The sequence below is a fragment of the Anomaloglossus baeobatrachus genome, chromosome 5 (genome assembly GCF_048569485.1).
Source record: "Anomaloglossus baeobatrachus isolate aAnoBae1 chromosome 5, aAnoBae1.hap1, whole genome shotgun sequence".
Classification (NCBI taxonomy): Eukaryota; Metazoa; Chordata; class Amphibia; order Anura; family Aromobatidae; genus Anomaloglossus; species Anomaloglossus baeobatrachus.
Genome location: NC_134357.1, coordinates 147,408,644 through 147,428,649, shown reverse-complemented (window position 1 = coordinate 147,428,649; position 20,006 = coordinate 147,408,644). Strand labels below are relative to the sequence as shown.

General features: G+C 44.8%; 1 protein-coding gene across 3 annotated transcripts in view; it reads left to right on the top strand.

Annotated features, from left to right (window-relative positions):
* Nucleotides 1-20,006, top strand: part of CDH23 (cadherin related 23) — a 1,872,161-nt gene that overhangs the window by 1,312,382 nt on the left and 539,773 nt on the right. For all 3 annotated transcript variants that reach the window (XM_075348968.1, XM_075348971.1, XM_075348969.1), the window contains exons 23-24: nt 13,845-13,990; nt 19,221-19,440. In XM_075348968.1, coding sequence (XP_075205083.1) covers nt 13,845-13,990; nt 19,221-19,440 — 366 coding nt within the window. The remainder of the gene's footprint in view (nt 1-13,844; nt 13,991-19,220; nt 19,441-20,006) is intronic.

Here is a 20,006-nt window from a genome sequence, read left to right as displayed (position 1 = left end):
AGTAAAATTGCTTAGTTTAAAAAAGTTGTAGTGTGCAATGCAGGCAGACGTGCTATGCAAATGTCTTTGCACTAGTGGGACTATAGCAAAGTCCAATAGCCACGTATAGGATGCCACTAGGTACACTGTGTGTTTGCTAGTATAATGGATGAGTTTAAAAAAGATAGAGTGTGCAATGCAGGCAGACGTGCTGCAAATAACGTTCCAATACTGTGAATTGACAAAAGTACAATAGCCACGTTTAGGATACAACTAGGTACAGTGAGTGTTTGCTAGTATAATGGCTTCGTTATAATTAGTTGGAGTGTGCAACGCAGGCAGATGCGCTCTGCAAATGTCTTGGCACTAGTGGGACTATAGCAAAGTCCAATAGCCACGTATAGGATGCCACTAGGTACACTGACTGTTTGGTAGTATAATGGCTGAGTTTAAAAAAGTTAGAGTGTGCAATGCAGGCAGACGTGCTGCAAATAACGTTCCAATACTGTGAATTGACAAAAGTACAATAGCCACGTTTAGGATGCCACTAGGTACACTGACTGTTTGCTAGTATAATGGCTGAGTTTAAAAAAGTTAGAGTGTGCAATGCAGGCAGACGTGCTGCAAATAACGTTCCAATACTGTGAATTGACAAAAGTACAATAGCCACGTATAGGATGCCACTAGGTACACTGACTGTTTGCTAGTATAATGGCTGAGTTTAAAAAAGTTAGAGTGTGCAATGCAGGCAGACGTGCTGCAAATAACGTTCCAATACTGTGAATTGACAAAAGTACAATAGCCACGTTTAGGATGCCACTAGGTACACTGACTGTTTGCTAGTATAATGGCTGAGTTTAAAAAAGTTAGAGTGTGCAATGCAGGCAGACGTGCTGCAAATAACGTTCCAATACTGTGAATTGACAAAAGTACAATAGCCACGTATAGGATGCCACTAGGTACACTGACTGTTTGCTAGTATAATGGCTGAGTTTAAAAAAGTTAGAGTGTGCAATGCAGGCAGACGTGCTGCAAATAACGTTCCAATACTGTGAATTGACAAAAGTACAATAGCCACGTTTAGGATGCCACTAGGTACACTGACTGTTTGCTAGTATAATGGCTGAGTTTAAAAAAGTTAGAGTGTGCAATGCAGGCAGACGTGCTGCAAATAACGTTCCAATACTGTGAATTGACAAAAGTACAATAGCCACGTTTAGGATGCCACTAGGTACACTGACTGTTTGGTAGTATAATGGCTGAGTTTAAAAAAGTTAGAGTGTGCAATGCAGGCAGACGTGCTGCAAATAACGTTCCAATACTGTGAATTGACAAAAGTACAATAGCCACGTTTAGGATGCCACTAGGTACACTGACTGTTTGGTAGTATAATGGCTGAGTTTAAAAAAGTTAGAGTGTGCAATGCAGGCAGACGTGCTGCAAATAACGTTCCAATACTGTGAATTGACAAAAGTACAATAGCCACGTTTAGGATACAACTAGGTACAGTGAGTGTTTGCTAGTATAATGGCTGAGTTTAAAAAAGTTAGAGTGTGCAATGCAGGCAGACGTGCTGCAAATAACGTTCCAATACTGTGAATTGACAAAAGTACAATAGCCACGTTTAGGATGCCACTAGGTACAGTGAGTGTTTGCTAGTATAATGGCTGAGTTTAAAAAAGTTAGAGTGTGCAATGCAGGCAGACGTGCTGCAAATAACGTTCCAATACTGTGAATTGACAAAAGTACAATAGCCACGTTTAGGATGCCACTAGGTACACTGACTGTTTGCTAGTATAATGGCTGAGTTTAAAAAAGTTAGAGTGTGCAATGCAGGCAGACGTGCTGCAAATAACGTTCCAATACTGTGAATTGACAAAAGTACAATAGCCACGTTTAGGATGCCACTAGGTACACTGACTGTTTGCTAGTATAATGGCTGAGTTTAAAAAACTTGGAGTGTGCAATGCAGGCAGATGTGCTCTGCAAATGTCTTGGCACTAGTGGGACTATAGCAAAGTCCAATAGCCACGTATAGGATGCCACTAGGTACACTGAGTGTGTGCTAGTATAATGGCTTCGTTATAATTAGTTGGAGTGTGCAACGCAGGCAGATGCGCTCTGCAAATGTCTTGGCACTAGTGGGACTATAGCAAAGTCCAATAGCCACGTATAGGATGCCACTAGGTACACTGAGTGTTTGCTAGTATAATGGCTTCGTTATAATTAGTTGGAGTGTGCAACGCAGGCAGATGCGCTCTGCAAATGTCTTGGCCCTAGTGGGACTATAGCAAAGTCCAATAGCCACGTATAGGATGCCACTAGGTACACTGAGTGTTTGCTAGTATAATGGCTTAGTTATAATGAGTTGGAGTGTGCAACGCAGGCAGATGCGCTCTGCAAATGTCTTGGCACTAGTGGGACTATAGCAAAGTCCAATAGCCACGTATAGGATGCCACTAGGTACACTGAGTGTTTGCTAGTATAATGGCTTAGTTATAATGAGTTGGAGTGTGCAACGCAGGCAGATGCGCTCTGCAAATGTCTTGGCACTAGTGGGACTATAGCAAAGTCCAATAGCCACGTATAGGATGCCACTAGGTACACTGAGTGTTTGCTAGTATAATGGCTTCGTTATAATTTGTTGGAGTGTGCAACGCAGGCAGATGCGCTCTGCAAATGTCTTGGCACTAGTGGGACTATAGCAAAGTCCAATAGCCACGTATAGGATACCACTAGGTACACTGAGTGTTTGCTAGTATAATGGCTTCGTTATAATTAGTTGGAGTGTGCAACGCAGGCAGATGCGCTCTGCAAATGTCTTGGCCCTAGTGGGACTATAGCAAAGTCCAATAGCCACGTATAGCATGCCACTAGGTACACTGAGTGTTTGCTAGTATAATGGCTTAGTTATAATGAGTTGGAGTGTGCAACGCAGGCAGATGCGCTCTGCAAATGTCTTGGCACTAGTGGGACTATAGCAAAGTCCAATAGCCACGTATAGGATGCCACTAGGTACACTGAGTGTTTGCTAGTATAATGGCTTAGTTATAATGAGTTGGAGTGTGCAACGCAGGCAGATGCGCTCTGCAAATGTCTTGGCACTAGTGGGACTATAGCAAAGTCCAATAGCCACGTATAGGATGCCACTAGGTACACTGAGTGTTTGCTAGTATAATGGCTTCGTTATAATTAGTTGGAGTGTGCAACGCAGGCAGATGCGCTCTGCAAATGTCTTGGCACTAGTGGGACTATAGCAAAGTCCAATAGCCACGTATAGGATGCCACTAGGTACACTGAGTGTTTGCTAGTATAATGGCTGAGTTTAAAAAACTTGGAGTGTGCAATGCAGGCAGATGTGCTCTGCTAATGTCTTTGCACTAGTGGGACTATAGCAAAGTCCAATAGCCACGTATAGGATGCCACTAGGTACACTGAGTGTGTGCTAGTAAAATGGCTTAGTTATAATTCGTTGGAGTGTGCAACGCAGGCAGACGTGCTGCAAATGTCTTGGCACTAGTGGGACTATAGCAAAGTCCAATAGCCACGTATAGGATGCCACTAGGTACACTGAGTGTTTGCTAGTATAATGGCTTCGTTATAATTTGTTGGAGTGTGCAACGCAGGCAGATTCGCTCTGCAAATGTCTTGGCCCTAGTGGGACTATAGCAAAGTCCAATAGCCACGTATAGGATGCCACTAGGTACACTGAGTGTTTGCTAGTATAATGGCTGAGTTTAAAAAACTTGGAGTGTGCAATGCAGGCAGATGTGCTCTGCTAATGTCTTTGCACTAGTGGGACTATAGCAAAGTCCAATAGCCACGTATAGGATGCCACTAGGTACACTGAGTGTTTGCTAGTATAATGGCTTAGTTATAATGAGTTGGAGTGTGCAACGCAGGCAGATGCGCTCTGCAAATGTCTTGGCACTAGTGGGACTATAGCAAAGTCCAATAGCCACGTATAGGATGCCACTAGGTACACTGAGTGTTTGCTAGTATAATGGCTTCGTTATAATTTGTTGGAGTGTGCAACGCAGGCAGATGCGCTCTGCAAATGTCTTGGCACTAGTGGGACTATAGCAAAGTCCAATAGCCACGTATAGGATGCCACTAGGTACACTGAGTGTTTGCTAGTATAATGGCTTCGTTATAATTAGTTGGAGTGTGCAACGCAGGCAGATGCGCTCTGCAAATGTCTTGGCACTAGTGGGACTATAGCAAAGTCCAATAGCCACGTATAGGATGCCACTAGGTACACTGAGTGTTTGCTAGTATAATGGCTTCGTTATAATTAGTTGGAGTGTGCAACGCAGGCAGATGCGCTCTGCAAATGTCTTGGCCCTAGTGGGACTATAGCAAAGTCCAATAGCCACGTATAGGATGCCACTAGGTACACTGAGTGTTTGCTAGTATAATGGCTTAGTTATAATGAGTTGGAGTGTGCAACGCAGGCAGATGCGCTCTGCAAATGTCTTGGCACTAGTGGGACTATAGCAAAGTCCAATAGCCACGTATAGGATGCCACTAGGTACACTGAGTGTTTGCTAGTATAATGGCTTCGTTATAATTAGTTGGAGTGTGCAACGCAGGCAGATGCGCTCTGCAAATGTCTTGGCCCTAGTGGGACTATAGCAAAGTCCAATAGCCACGTATAGGATGCCACTAGGTACACTGAGTGTTTGCTAGTATAATGGCTTAGTTATAATGAGTTGGAGTGTGCAACGCAGGCAGATGCGCTCTGCAAATGTCTTGGCACTAGTGGGACTATAGCAAAGTCCAATAGCCACGTATAGGATGCCACTAGGTACACTGAGTGTTTGCTAGTATAATGGCTTCGTTATAATTAGTTGGAGTGTGCAACGCAGGCAGATGCGCTCTGCAAATGTCTTGGCACTAGTGGGACTATAGCAAAGTCCAATAGCCACGTATAGGATGCCACTAGGTACACTGAGTGTTTGCTAGTATAATGGCTTCGTTATAATTAGTTGGAGTGTGCAACGCAGGCAGATGCGCTCTGCAAATGTCTTGGCACTAGTGGGACTATAGCAAAGTCCAATAGCCACGTATAGGATGCCACTAGGTACACTGAGTGTTTGCTAGTATAATGGCTGAGTTTAAAAAACTTGGAGTGTGCAATGCAGGCAGATGTGCTCTGCTAATGTCTTTGCACTAGTGGGACTATAGCAAAGTCCAATAGCCACGTATAGGATGCCACTAGGTACACTGAGTGTGTGCTAGTATAATGGCTTAGTTATAATTCGTTGGAGTGTGCAACGCAGGCAGACGTGCTGCAAATGTCTTGGCACTAGTGGGACTATAGCAAAGTCCAATAGCCACGTATAGGATGCCACTAGGTACACTGAGTGTTTGCTAGTATAATGGCTTCGTTATAATTTGTTGGAGTGTGCAACGCAGGCAGATGCGCTCTGCAAATGTCTTGGCCCTAGTGGGACTATAGCAAAGTCCAATAGCCACGTATAGGATGCCACTAGGTACACTGAGTGTTTGCTAGTATAATGGCTGAGTTTAAAAAACTTGGAGTGTGCAATGCAGGCAGATGTGCTCTGCTAATGTCTTTGCACTAGTGGGACTATAGCAAAGTCCAATAGCCACGTATAGGATGCCACTAGGTACACTGAGTGTTTGTTAGTAAAATTGCTTAGTTTAAAAAACTTGGAGTGTGCAATGCAGGCAGATGTGCTCTGCAAATGTCTTTGCACTAGTGGGACTATAGCAAAGTCCAATAGCCACAGATAGGATGCCACTAGGTACACTGAGTGTTTGCTAGTATAATGGCTTACTTAGAATGAGTTGGAGTGTGCAGAGGACAAGAGGGTACAGTGGCAGGATTGTGGTGCTCTGGGTAGAGGAATGGAAGCCTGCCTTTCTATTCCCTCCTAATGGTGAAATGCAGGGAGGAAATCCCTGACCTGGGCTACACAGACGCTGTTGCTGTTTGCAGGACCTGTCACCTATGGCTCTCTGACCCTGCCGGTACGAGCCCTTAAAAGGACTGCTAGAATGTGCTCTCCCTAAGCTGTCTAACGCTGTGTATGCAGCGCATACAGCTGTATCGGCGATAGGACAAAGGACGGAACTGCGACAGTGATGTCTGACACCAAAGACGCAGAAGGCAGATAATGGCGATCGTGAAGAAAATGTCCGGTTTTATAATGCAGGGACATGTGACATGCAGATCCTATCACACATGCCGTTGCTTCTCTGCCTCAAAGTCCACTTAGGTGTGTGTGTGTCTGTGATTGGCTGACATGCTGGCCAGCCCCACAAGACGCGCGCGCTTAGGGAAGGAAGACAAGAAAAAAAAAAAAAAAATGGCGATCGCCATTATAGAAACAGCAGTGATCTGAAGGCGCTGTTCACGCACACTATACACTGAAATGTGATAATAGTTTGATTCACAGAGTGACTTACACTATTACAGCAGAAACCAAGCTAAGATTTAGCTGTTTTTTGGCTGCTAGAACCGTTCTCGAACGTTTCTAGAACTATCGAGCTTTTGCAAAAAGCTCGAGTTCTAGTTCGATCTAGAACATGCCCCAAAATCACTCGAGCCTAGAACTGGAGAACCACGAACCACGAACCGCGCTCAACTCTACTAACAATATCAGTCAGCAGCCGCCCAGAATTGCCGCATACATTATATGCGACAGTTCTGGGACTGTACCCAGCTCTTCCCGATTTACCCTGGTGCGTCGGCAAATCGGGGTAATAAGGAGTTAATGGCAGCCCATAGCTGCCACTAAATCCTAGAATAATCATGTCAGGCGTCTATGAGACACCCTCCATGATTAATCAGTAAGTTACAGTAAATAAACACACACACACATGAAAAAATCATTTATTAGAAATAAAAAACACAAACAAATTCCCTCATTACCAATTTAATAAGCCCCAAAAAGCCCTACATGTCCGGCGTAATCCACGGACCTCCAGCGTCGCTTCCAGCTTTGCTGCATAGAGGTGACCGGAGCTGCAGCAGACACCGCCGCTCCGGTCAGCTCCACGCAGCAACTGAGGTGAGTAGCGCGATCAGCTGAGCTGCCACTGAGGTTACCCGGTGGCCGCCACTGGATCAAGCAGTGGCCGCGAATAACCTCAGTGACACCTCAGCAGATCGCGCTACTCACCTCAGTTGCTGCGTAGAGCTGAAACGAGCGGCGGTGTCTTCTGCAGCTCCTGTCACCTCCATGCAGCACAGCTGGAAGCGACGCTGGAGGTCCGTGGATTACGCCGGACATGGAGGGCTTTTTGGGGCTTATTAAATTGGTAATGAGGGAATTTGTTTGTGTTTTTTATTTCTAATAAATGATTTTTTCATGTGTGTGTGTGTTTATTTACTGTAACTTACAGATTAATCATGGAGGGTGTCTCATAGACGCCTGACATGATTAATCTAGGATTTAGTGGCAGCTATGGGCTGCCATTAACTCCTTATTACCCCGATTTGCCAACGCACCAGGGTAAATCGGGAAGAGCCGGGTACAGTCCCAGAACTGTCGCATATAATGTATGCGGCAATTCTGGGCGGCTGCTGACTGATATTGTTAGGCTGGGGGGCTCCCCATAACGTGGGGCTCCCCATCCTGAGAATACCAGCCTTCAGCCGTATGGCTTTATCTGGCTGGTATTAAAATTGGGGGGGACCGCATGCCATTTTTTTTAATTATTTATTTATTTCACTGCACAGTATAGACCCGCCCACCGGCTGCTGTGATTGGGTGCAGTGAGACACCTGTCACTCAGCGTGGAGGCGTGTCTCACTGCAACCAATCATAGGCGCCTGTGGGCGGGGAAAGCAGGGAATACGAGATTGTTTAATGAGCGGCCGGCTTTTTCACAATAGTGAAAGCCGCCGCAGCAGTGAGAGAGCCGTGCAGCGCCGCGCCGGGGATCGGGGAACGGTGAGTATGAGAGAGGAGGGGAAAATGACCGACAGACTGTGAGAGAGGGACAGAGATAGTGACGGACCGACAGAGAGAGAATAGAGACCGAGAGGGAGAAACCGACTGACAGAGAATAGTGATTGACAGACATTGTGAGACATCGCTCGTTTCCAGTGTTTTAGGAAACATGCGAGAAATGTATTTAGAAAATCGGATGTCACTAGGATGGTGTGAGTGCCGTCCCGTGACATCCGATTTTTTACACGCTCCCATAGACTTGCATTGGAGAGACTCGCAGTAGAAACTCGCAAAAAAGCAGCATGCTGTGATTTTTTTCTCAGTCCGTTTTGGACTGAGAAAAAAATCGCAGATGAGAGCTGAATCATTCACTAACATGTGTCCGATTCCAATGCGAGATTTTCTCGCATTGCTCTAGTGCTAGAAACTCGCAAGTGAGAAGCAGCCCTAAGAGAAACATCGGACCATACTGAGATGTTATCCCAGTGCAGTGCGATATACGCACAGGCTGACAATGGAGGAGATGGGGGGATTAACCCCTCCTTCTCCTCTGCAGCGCCTGCCCTCAGCTTCACAGCTGTGACCTGATTGCTGGATCGGATCACAGTCGCATGACACTCAGCTCACGCTCACAGCAGAGTGGGAGCTGGGGGTCATTAGCATATCGCATCCGTTGCTCTCGCATCAGATGCCATACGCTAATGTGTCTGCAGCCTTAAAATGAGATTTTTTATAAATCCCATCCACTTTGCTGAAACTGTAAGGCCACGTGCACACATTGCATATTTGGTGAGGTTTTTTTACCTCGGTATTTGTAAGTCAAAGCCAGAAGTGGAGCAATCAGAGGAAATGTATAATATAAACACGTCACCACTTCTGTAATTTTACCCACTCCTTGCAAATACTGAGATAATAAACTCAACGTGTGCACATGGCCTAAGACACTGCGATTCGATGCAGTGAAAATACACAGCCTCAAAAACCCACCAAAGCTTGTGGGAACGGATCCTAATAGATACTTTATACATAAGAAAGTGCCACAAAATTATGTCCTCAACATATGTCACAGAGTATTTTGAGGCATAAAAATATGACCTGGCTCCCAAAGGAAATCCATGTCAGTAATCCATACATTTTCAGACAATACTTACAGATCTGTTGTAATTTTTAAAGAGATTTTTGATTTTTTTTTCTTTTCAAGTTTTGCAGCTTTTTGATGTTAGTTGCCAACTTATTCCATGAGGAATTTACCTGAAAGACATATCACTTATTTTTTTCCTTGACGAGGTTTTCAAAACCATGTAGAACAAAACGTCTGAAAACACCTCCGTGTATGAATGTCAATGTGGATTTCCCATTCAATAAGAAGACTATTCAAAGAGTATTTGTAGTGTTTTCTTATGTACATATTAAAGACAATCCACTTTAGGCCCCCTTCACACGTCCGTGAAAATCACGCACGTGTTTCACGGACATTTCAAAGGTGCGTTTTCCCCTCCGTGAGCCGTGTTTATGACACTACATGTGTTCTCCGTGTGTTATCCGTGATAACACATGGAGAACGGAACTTTCTGCTCACCTGTCCCTGGTGTCGCTGTCCATGGTGCTGATCTTCGGTCTCCGGTCCTGCCGACTCCCCGCTGCCGCTGCTTCCGGCCACAGTGAAGTGAATATTAAATGAGCATAATGAGCGGCGGTCGGAAGCAGAGACAGGAGGGCTGGAGAAGGGGAGTAAAGATTTTTTTTTCTCTGACACGTGTGTTTCTCCGGCGCGTGTCACACGGGACCGCATACACACTACATCCGTGTGGTATGGGTGCGGGCCGTGTGACACCCATGCTGCTGGAGAAAAACGGACATGCATCCGTGTGGAGCACACGGACACACGTCTGCTCCACACGGAGGCACGGACCAATGGCTGCACACGTGCGTGCACATAAACCCATTGATTTTAATGGGTTTACGTGTGCTCGTGTCTCCGGTACATGCGGGCACGGACTTAGCATGTACCGGAGACACGTGCGTGTGAAGGGGGCCTTAATGTGTACATTAAAATGTCTGAACTTACTCTAATCTGTGAACATATCCTCTGACATTTTGATTATATTTTCACATCACATTTAAAAGGAACCTATCATGTAATCACACAGTACTGACTTGCATACATAGAGTTATTCTGTGTTAATAACATTCAATGGTGTCCAGCTGCCTTACTTAAAGGGAATATATCAACAAGTTTTTGCTATGTAATCTCAGGCTAGCGTGAGATAGGGACTGATACACTGATTACAGGGATGTGTCACTTATTAGGCTTTGTGTACCATTGTTTCAGTACCTTAAGTGTTTTATTAGCAGGAGATTATCATTACTTGAACTAAGTCCCACATGAGGTCTGGTCCAACCACAACTTCAGCAGTGATAAGCACAGGGTCGGGAAGCTGGGGGTCAAGAACCAGATGTTGCTCTTTTGATGGCTGCATCTGGCTCGCAGACAAATCTTTAATAAAAAATACTGTGTGTTCTGGCTTGTAAGACGCACTTTTTCCCCATCAAAACTGGGGGAAAAATAAGGGTGCATTTTACAAACTGCATATGGCTTACTAGGTCGTCAGTGGTGGTGCAGGGTCGGAGATACTGCAGGCTTGTGGGATGTCATGGGGCCGGGCCCCATTGATCTGTGTGCTGCTTTGAATCTCCAGCAGTTGTCGAGTTAATGAGTTGCATATGCAGGTGGGATTCTGTGGCCATTTTCTTGAAGTCCATCAGTTGCACGAGCTGCAGCCATTTTCTTGAAGTTGATCTCATCGACTGTGGAAGATTCAAAGCAGCCAGCTGACAGATCAACGGTCCTTGCTGCTGCGAAACCCCATGAGCCCGCAGTATCATCGACCCTCCGTTGCCACACAGTGAGCCACGACACCCCCTCTTCCGAGCCTGCCGGCAGATCAATGGTACACTGCACCATGAAACCTCAGCAGCCTGCAGCAGTATCGCCAACTCTCTGCACACTGACCTTCTTGAGCCATGACACCCCCTTCTCCGTGCCCGCAGCATTGCCTACCCTGCCTCCTGGGACCTTCTGAGCCGCTCCACCACCGCCGTTCCACCCTGGTGAATATGGCTCTCACAGAATTACATTTTAAAAAATGTGGCATTCATGGCTCTCTAAGCCAAAAAGGTTCCTCACTCTTGGATTAGCAGCTCACTATCAATATACAATGTATACAGAGAGTTGTGTTGTGGGCCGGGTTGGCTTTCTCTGCTCTGCTACATTTTACACCTAAAAACTATTTGTTTCCCAACTGCTGCACCCAGCAAACTAAGTGATACATAGCTAGAATCCTGGCCTCTTTCCCTACATTATGCTGTTCTCAGATGAGGTAGCAAAAACCTGATGAGGCATACTGAAGTGGCTTAAGTTATCATTCAGTACACAGTGATTGGTGGCTGAAATACACCCTGGTCCTTTGATTGACAGCTCATTCTGCTGCCATCAATGTACCTGTCTCACGCTGTACAAATGTTAAGGGGGCCATAAATTTACAGTGATGCAATCTAATTATGCATCTACCTTAACCCCGTCTGCATCCAAATCATGAGTCATTTGTTAGTAGCATGCATACTATTCTTTCATACAGACCAGAGAAATGTACACGGATCTGCATAGAAAATATGACTGGCTTTATTGCGGAAGTTAAGACACATTTAAAGGAACCAGTTGGCTAGGAGCCAAGAATATGTAACATGTCTCCTATTGGGTAAACCATAAAATAGCTTATTCTGTAATATATGCATACTGTAATGTATAATGTATTTCCTCATTTATATTAAGCTATGTGAGCATGATTCACTTGTCACATAAAAGTCCAGACTGTCTGATGAGTCTTATGATGTCTGAATGCAGATATAGGTGTGGTACACAGTTCAAGCACTATCTTAAATCCTGGTTTTTGGAAATCTTCATATAACTCTTAATACTCATAGCAGTTCATAATCTTGTCCATAACACAAAGAGCTGGTAAGACGTTGTACAGCGTATTGCCCACTAGGTGACAGCAGAGTAGTGAAGGAGTAACAAAGTAACACTGTAACAGGAAGGCAGCTGAAGTAGAGCAGAGTAACTTCAGCAGGCAGTTAACAGGCGAACCACCAGGGGCAATGGAGTAGTCAAACAGTCAGGGTCTTAGCCAGGAAAGTAAAGTCACTGCAAAGGGAGGATCAAAATCAAGTGAGAAAACAGAACCGAGTCAGAAGCCGGGAGATCAGGTATGCAGAGGGAAATACAAACAACTGACAGGAATGGGAAGTCAGGGACTGGGACATACGGACGAATGGGGGAGGGTGCAGGTAAGGGCATGGTAACAAGGAGTCAGATCAAACAGGAAATCTCACCAGAGCCAGTCACAGGCTGCAGAGCAAAACTATAATCAGCACCAGAATGAAATTGTAGAGACCAGATATATATAGTAAACCAAAAAAGATCCCAGTGGTCAAAAACACCAATAAATGAGATGAGAGGAAGACCACTGGTAAAAGAAGAGACCAAGGACAAGTACTTAGTGAAATACAAAATCCATTTTAATGAAGTGCACGTGACATAAGGACAGACAGTAGTGACGAGTGGATCTAAAAATCGTCAGACACAAAGTTGCACAAACACCACCAGCAGGTATGATAAGGCTGCTAGAAACAAGGGGTTAATGTCAGAAACCAGATAGCCAGAAGGTTGCGCATTTCACCAGGTAGGAGCTTCATGACGAAGCCACGCCCGGTGAAACGCGCGTCGAGGCCCCACCCGCCACCACCAGCCTGCCTGCTAGCACTTCCCAACATGTCTCAAGGTAATTTCCCTTATATGTTTATTTAAGTGACATGTTACTTTAGCGGTTACATAGGGAGAGAAACACACTGGTGACTATAACTAGTTTACTATCAATTACATGTTTTCCCTACCCTTCTGGCTATCTGGTTTCTGACATTAACCCCTTGTTTCTAGCAACCTTATCATACCTGCTGCGGGTGTTTGTGCAACTTTGTGTCTGACGATTTTTAGATCTACTCTTCACTACTGTCTGTCCTTACGTCACGTGCACTTCATTAAAATGGATTTTGTATTTCACTAAGTACTTGTTCTTGGTCTCTTCTTTTACCAGTGGTCTTCCTCTCATCTCATTTATTGGTGTTTTTGACCACTGGGATCTTCTTTGGTTTGTTGTTCTCATTGAGACCCTCCCTTTAAGGGAAGCTGTAGGTTTATATACAGATATATAAAGTGTCTCCTCAAACCAGAACGAGGCTGATGGGAGTTAACCCCTGAAATGACCAGGTCGGGTCTGGGAAACTCTGGAGCGGAGAATACCGGTCCTGGATCATGATAACCTGGAAGTTTTTACAGCTGCTGCTCAACACAGCTGTGTACTGAGAAATGGCTAACGCCAATACGGCATGCCTCTATGTCCAGGGGCTCCTGGAAGGAAACGCAAGACTTCAACGCTTTTGGACTGGTGGTCCTACAATACTGGAATGCTATTAACCCGCAGATTAACCCTATATCTGTAGGTTAGTTATGTTTTGGAACATGACTGGTTCACTTTAAGATGTATCACGCAGGGAGAATATGAAATGGATCTTTTACTGTGGATTGTGGTAGCAGTATTGTCTATGAGCTTTCATGCAATCTGATTCACACGCTGCAAAAAAACTTCCCACGCAAATTAGCTTGACAGGTTAGTTTATGCTGCAGTTGTCGCCGCAGACTTCTCTGTTTTTCCTGCAGATACGCTAATATGGCAAAGTGCTGAAAGCAAATATTGAGTCCTGTTTAGCGGCAGTTTACTAAATATATATAGCAACACAGTGATAAGTGTACTTCAGCACCAACAGACATTTCTCCGCTCTCACTTTACAGGTTATAAATGTAATCTTATCTTTACTTGGCAGGTGGAAGACCTCCGCTCCGTGCCACAAGCAGTGCAACAGTTTTTGTAAATTTGCTGGATCTTAATGATAATGACCCTACATTTCAGAATCTGCCATTCATCGCAGAGATCCTGGAGGGAACGCCTGCCGGAGCATCTGTATTCCAGGTAATCATGTCTGGATGTTCCAAAGAACTAAATATTTCTATTGCAGTGAAAAATGAATGCAAGTCTGCAAGAGATCAAAAAACAGACCTGATGTAGCTGACGAGAATTTAAAGGCCATCTGCCATATATGAGCTGTGTTTGTACATTTTTTAACTTCTCCTTTAGAATAATAAAATGAATATAATCTCCTCAATATTGAAATTGCAACACGAAGATAGAAAAGTTGTGGAATTATGGAAATCACAGGATTGATAGACATGTTATTGATATGTAAATGATGAAAAAATAGAGACATTTTCAAAACTTCTCAATTTATTCAGTATCAAGGATAACACTACACACAGAAATGCATGCATTTACACACTTTAGCATGATATCGATGAGATTATTTAAGGGGTTTTTTTTAATTTTTGGCCATACTGAATGCATTTGGGCATGGAAATCATTAAAGGACCACTCCAGCGTTTTTTTTCACTGCACTGCTGGAGTGGTGCTTTGAAAACAAGCTCCTTGCCCCCTCTCTGATACTCACTGTAACACTCATGGCCGATGTAGAGGTAGCGAGTGGGATTAGTGGGCCCACTGGGTTACAGGGGGACCCCAGGCTTACCCCTTAGTAGGAGGTGCTTGACTAAGCACCCACCATGAGGTGGATGCCAGATACCACTCCCAGGGAAGTGACCGAGACTGCAGCAACTGACCCCCAGGACAGGTAACAGACTCAGGAATAGATGGGTATAGGTGGGGTGACTGAAGAAGACTGGACAAGCAGGTACAGACAGAAATGTTGGGCATGGCAGGAGTACGCAGGCATGGAAAGGCAGTTACTGGAGGCAGACACAGGGTTAACAGGACAGGAGCTCAGGACCTGACAACTAGCTAGCTAACAGACTGGAGAGAGGCTGACTGACTAAGGCGTTGCGCAGGCACCTCCCCTAATGGAATGCAGCTTTAATTGCTCAATTCCATTCAGCCATAGGCTGAGCGGCATTTCCTGGAAATAGCACTTCAGGCCTTTAAGAGGAAGGCTAGTGTGCGTGCATTTTAGGTGCACTCCCAGGAACTTTGTGTGACATGTACAGGGCCCAGGAGGGGAAGTAGGCAGCAGAGTACGTGTGTGGCCCAGCAGCAGTGGGGGAGGATGCGACTCAGGCGGGGCGGTGAATAAGTTGGCGTCTCAGCAGAGATATCAACGCTACACTCACCATGTGATGGCTTTACCCGCTATCGCTGTTGCTCCGTTGGACTCCAGCAAGATCAAACATCAGTACATCTCTATGAGAGACTTGTTCTGGCCTTGTTTTGCTTCTCATAGACTTGTTTTGACAGCTTGTTAAGTAGCTTCTGACTTTCGGACAGTCAGAAGATATTGTCATAACATGGCGCTGCTGTACCAGAACAGCGTTGGTAAACAGTGAAAACGCACGCAGGAAGGTGAGTATTTGATATGGCGCAGGAGACTTAGATTTAGGGTACACTCACGTATAATACGGAGGAGTGTGATGCGTGAAAATCTCGCATTGCACTCTTACCAATGTTAATCAATACTGATTTGGCATGAGAAAAAAATTGCAGCAAGCTGTGTTTGGCAACGTATATCAGATCACATGAACCCATATAAATCTATGGGTGCATGTGAAACATCGGACTGCACTCGGATGTCCTCCAAGTGAGGTCCGATATATGTAGCAACAGGCAATGGAGAAGATGGAGAAATTAAACACTCCTTCTTCACATCTGTGATCCGACTCTCAGATAAGAGAGAATCTAAGCACAGTATAATGACAGCTGGCTTACGCTCACAGCAGAGGTTAAACCGAGGGTCATTAGCATATCGCATGCTCTTGTACCGGACGCTGTACACTAATGTGAGTGCACCCTAAGCCGCCACTCCTGCAGTGAAAAAATCAAAATGCCGGAGTGATGCTTTAAGATCTACTATTTGCAGCTCCCTTTGTAATTGGCAACCAATGACATCCCAGATGTGATTGATGGGAGACAAGTCCAGAGATGATGCAGGCCATTTTAGCACTAGTAGGCCACACTGGCTGCTCACAGTAGAACAAATAACATGCAACCTGGCATTGTCAATCTTGAAGAACATCTCCTGGGACATTTTCATGTTTCATCATAAGTTCCTTTTCATGGTGTTGCTCTCATGGTCTGCAGAGCAATCTTCATGTATCATTGCACCCAACATTAAAGTGGGACTCATTGCTGAAGTGGGTAGACCTCCATTCTACTCTCCATTGCTTCCTTGGTTTGCACCATGATATCCTTAGAGAGTGGTAAAGGGAGATCAGTGGAACACCTGTAGCCTAATGTCATCCAAATGGTTTGTGTAGATCAGTGTTCTCAACTCCAGTCCTCAAGACCCACCAACAGATCATGTTTTCAGGTTTTCCTCAATGCTAGACAGGGAATAATTCCATCACCTGTGCAACATTATGGAAATCCTGAAAACCTGATCTGTTGGTGGGTCTTGAGGACTGGAGTTGAGAAATACTGGTGTAGATGCTGTTTAACATCCTACGATAGGTATGTGATATCTAACTTCGCTTGCAGTACAGAATGGATCACTTCACGCCATTTTTCAAATCTAATGAAATCGTGAATGTAACACCATGAAGAGGTCTTCACAAGGGAACTTCACATTAGTCCTACTCCTAGCATTATGGTTGGGAGGTGGCATAATCTATGGTAGACAGAGCCCTATAGTCTTCATTCCACGTACACTAACAGCTTTCCGTTATTACTTTGGTGATAGAACCGGTGGTACAGACATTTCTCCAAAGTGTTCCGGGAGCCATTTTTCAATGCAACATTAGGCTGCACTTTGCTCATGCTACTGTTACGAGTTTTTGCAGTCTAAATGTGAGCCTATGGCCTGCAGCATCTGTGGATTTGCTTGCCATTTAGCACATTTGGTACATCATTGGTCAGCAATTACAAGGGAGCTGCTGCTGATCTCAAGCTATTGCTCAATAAGACTATCATAGTGCAAAGCAAGACAGCAATGAAGGCTGAAATTGAGGATTATCATTTTCAGTGATAAACCCCACTGTTGTCTTGGATACAATGAAATCTGTAGACTATTAATGAGACCATGTCGGCAATGTCATGAGAGAATGTGAAAGTGTCTGAGGTTCTGTTCTTCCACATTGACAATGCTAGGCCACATGTTATTTGTCATACTTTGAGCATCCTTTGTGGCGTAATTGTGCTTCTATGGCCTGTAGCATCTCCAGACGTGTCTCCCATCAAGCACATATGAGACATCACTGGTTGGCAGTTGTAAAGGGAGCTGCCATTAGTGGATCTTGATGATTTGCCCAAGTGCATTCAGAATGGCAGAACACTCTTCAGACAACCATTAATAACCTCATTGATAGCAGTCAAGGCTGTAAGTGTGGGGATTTGGAGCTCATAAGTGCTTACTGAATAAACCGAAATGTTTTGAAAATCTTGTTTCCATTTCTTTCAAGTTTTGCATATAATTAGCATGTTTGTCTATCCTATAGTCTGTATATTTATGCATTTTTTCCTTCTTGGTGTTGCAGTTTCAATGTTGATGAGTGTATAATATATGGTGTAGATTTATTTAAACCATTGACACTGTAGATGTCATCTGTAGCTCTCAAGCAACATTGCAATACATGACTATTCAATGGGGAGTCTTTCCCAGTTCAACCCCCTTTAATATACAATTGGGTAACCCGTAGTAATGGGCGGACCCAGACTGTAAAAGTCTGGATTCGCATGGTTTCGAAATAACCCGAGCACCGATCCCAGACTCTGAGTTCTCAGAGAACTCAAGGCTGGTATTCACAGGCTGGGGAGACCAATGCTTATTGGGCCCACACCCTAGCCTAAAAATAGCAGCCTGTAGCTGCCCAGGATTGTCGCATTCATTAGATGCAATAATCCTGGACCTTTACCCAGCTCATCCTGATTGCCCTGGTGTAGTGGTAATCAGAGTAATAAGTGGTTAATAACAGCACTCAGCTGCTGCTAAGCCCCAGATTAGTAATAGGAGGCATCTACGATTCCCCCCCAATATTAATTTGTAAATGAAGAGAAATTAACACAAATAAAATAAAATGCAAAAAACCCCAGACTCTTTAACCCCTTTATTGACCTTAAAAATAGCCAGGTCTGACCTAATCCACGTGATGTCCCACAACGATCCCAGCTCTGCTATATTACTAAAGGCACAGCGTGCAGGAATTGAACATGTCTGCCATCTGTGGACTTCAAGCAGAGATTGAGCTGCAGTGATGAGCAGCGATGTCACTCAGGTTATTTGTGATTCCCATGGTCCTCCATCTATGACAGCAGGTAACCTGATCTCAGTTGACCTCTTTGAATTGAGTGACCTTACCTCAGGTGAGGTCACTGAGTTCACACACCTGATTTGACATAAGATCTCCAATTCATTTAAAAAAAACAGAGCAAGTGATTTGTCAACTTTTGTAGACACCTTTTCATACATTTGTAAATTCTTTGTTTAACTTTTTCATTGCCGTGTTTAGACTTTTTACACCTTATGCTGTCAAGTGTCCAGCAGTGAAAATATACCTATGTGAATATTGTTCGATTCTTAAGGCTGCTTTACACTAGAAGATATATCGTGCGATAGATCGTCGGGGTCACGGTTTTTGTGACGCACATCCGGCATCACTTGCGATGCCGGCCTGTGTGACACCTCCTAGCGACGCAGTATCGCTCACAAATCGTGAGTCGTGTACTGGTCGCTAGGTTTCATAATATCGGTTAATTTAATTGTTCATCGTTCCCGGGGTAGCACACGCCGCTCAGTGTGACACCCCGGGAACGATGAACATCGCTTACCTGCGACCCGCGGCTCTCGCCGGCTATGTGGAAGGAAGGAGGTGGGCGGGATGTTTACATTATTGGCCGGCGGCCGTGTGACGTCGCTGTAACGCCAACGTCCCTCCCACTCCAGGAAGTGGACGTTCGCCGCCCACAGCGAGGTCGGACGGGAGGTAAGTACGTGTGACGGGGGCTTACTGACTTTGTGCGCCACGGGCAACGATTTGCCCGTGACGCAAAAAGTACGGGGGCGCGTACAATCGATTATGAAATTGCACAATTGGTCGTATCGTGTAAAGCAGCCTTTACTCGTCTACAAATCATTTAGAAAAAAATGCTTTTTAATATTTTTAACTAGATAATCACATTTGTTTTCTTTCTATATGTCTGAAAAAAGGTGGTGGCTATTGACCTAGATGAAGGGCTAAATGGTGCAGTAACATACCGAATGCAGGTTGGAATGCCACGGATGGACTTCATTATGAACAGTACAAGTGGACTGGTCACATCTACAGCTGTTCTAGACAGAGAGAGAATTGCAGAATATTACCTCCGGGTAGTAGCCAGTGATGCAGGATCTCCATCTAAAAGCTCTACCAGTACCCTTACAGTTCGTGGTAATCTTCTTTTTCCATTATAGTGTTTCCTCTATTTATTAATTATGTATAGATTGTTTTACTTTTGTAGTTGAATTTTTGATTCAAGGTTTAGGTTTAACTTTAATAAATACTTTTAGAAATGTAATATATTTCTTATCTGTAATATACACACTGCAATAAAGGCTACTTTACACACTGCGATATCGGTCCCGATATCGCTAGTGTGGGTACCCGCCCCCATCTGTTGTGCGACACGGGCAAATCGCTGCCCGTGCCGCACAACATCGCCCAGACCCGTCACACATACTTACCTGTCCGGCGACGTCGCTGTGACCGGCGAACCGCCTCCTTTCTAAGGGGGGCGGTCCGTGCGGCGTCACAGCGATGTCACTGAGCGGCCGCCCAATAGCAGCGGAGGGCAGAGATGAGCGGGACGTAACATCCCGTCCACCTCCTTCCTTCCGCATAGCGGCCTGAAGGCAGGTAAGGAGAGCTTGCTCGTTCCTGCGGTGTCACACAGAGCGATGTGTGCTGCCGCAGGAACGAGGAACAACCTCGTTACTGCTGCAGTAACGATATTTGAG